This window comes from Haliaeetus leucocephalus, unplaced genomic scaffold (genome assembly GCF_000737465.1).
Source record: "Haliaeetus leucocephalus isolate CR32 unplaced genomic scaffold, Haliaeetus_leucocephalus-4.0 Scaffold384, whole genome shotgun sequence".
In the NCBI taxonomy this organism is placed as follows: Eukaryota; Metazoa; Chordata; class Aves; order Accipitriformes; family Accipitridae; genus Haliaeetus; species Haliaeetus leucocephalus.
The window spans coordinates 8,727,080-8,727,413 of NW_010972820.1; the positions used below are offsets into that span (position 1 = coordinate 8,727,080).

The 334-nt window shown below is 67.7% G+C and overlaps 1 protein-coding gene across 1 annotated transcript in view; it reads right to left on the minus strand.

Annotated features, from left to right (window-relative positions):
- Positions 1-334, minus strand: part of RFX6 (regulatory factor X, 6) — a 34,734-nt gene that overhangs the window by 34,067 nt on the left and 333 nt on the right. The window contains exon 2 of the mRNA XM_010573459.1: positions 36-323. Coding sequence (XP_010571761.1) covers positions 36-323 — 288 coding nt within the window. The remainder of the gene's footprint in view (positions 1-35; positions 324-334) is intronic.

Consider the following 334-nt stretch of genomic DNA (forward strand, 5'->3'; position numbering starts at 1 on the left):
GCAGCGGGGGCTCGCCGCCGGCGCCGGAGCCCTACCATTGCAGGGTGAGCTGCGTCTGCTTCTTCTTGTCCTTCATGATCTGCGTGATGCTCTTCTTCGCAGACGGGCTCTGGTCCGCGGCTTTTAGTGCGCCGTCGCCAGCACCCGCATCCTCTTCTTCCGAGGAGAGGGCTTCGCTGGTGAAGCGTGTTTCTGAGCGCCGGGGGGGGAACAAGAAGAGATACCCAAGGGCATCGTTACGGTCCGGCAGCACGCCGCCCTCCTCCCGACGCGACTGCGGCCCCGCAGGCGCCCGTTTAACCGGCCGCCCTGCCCGCCGCTGCCTGAGGGGACG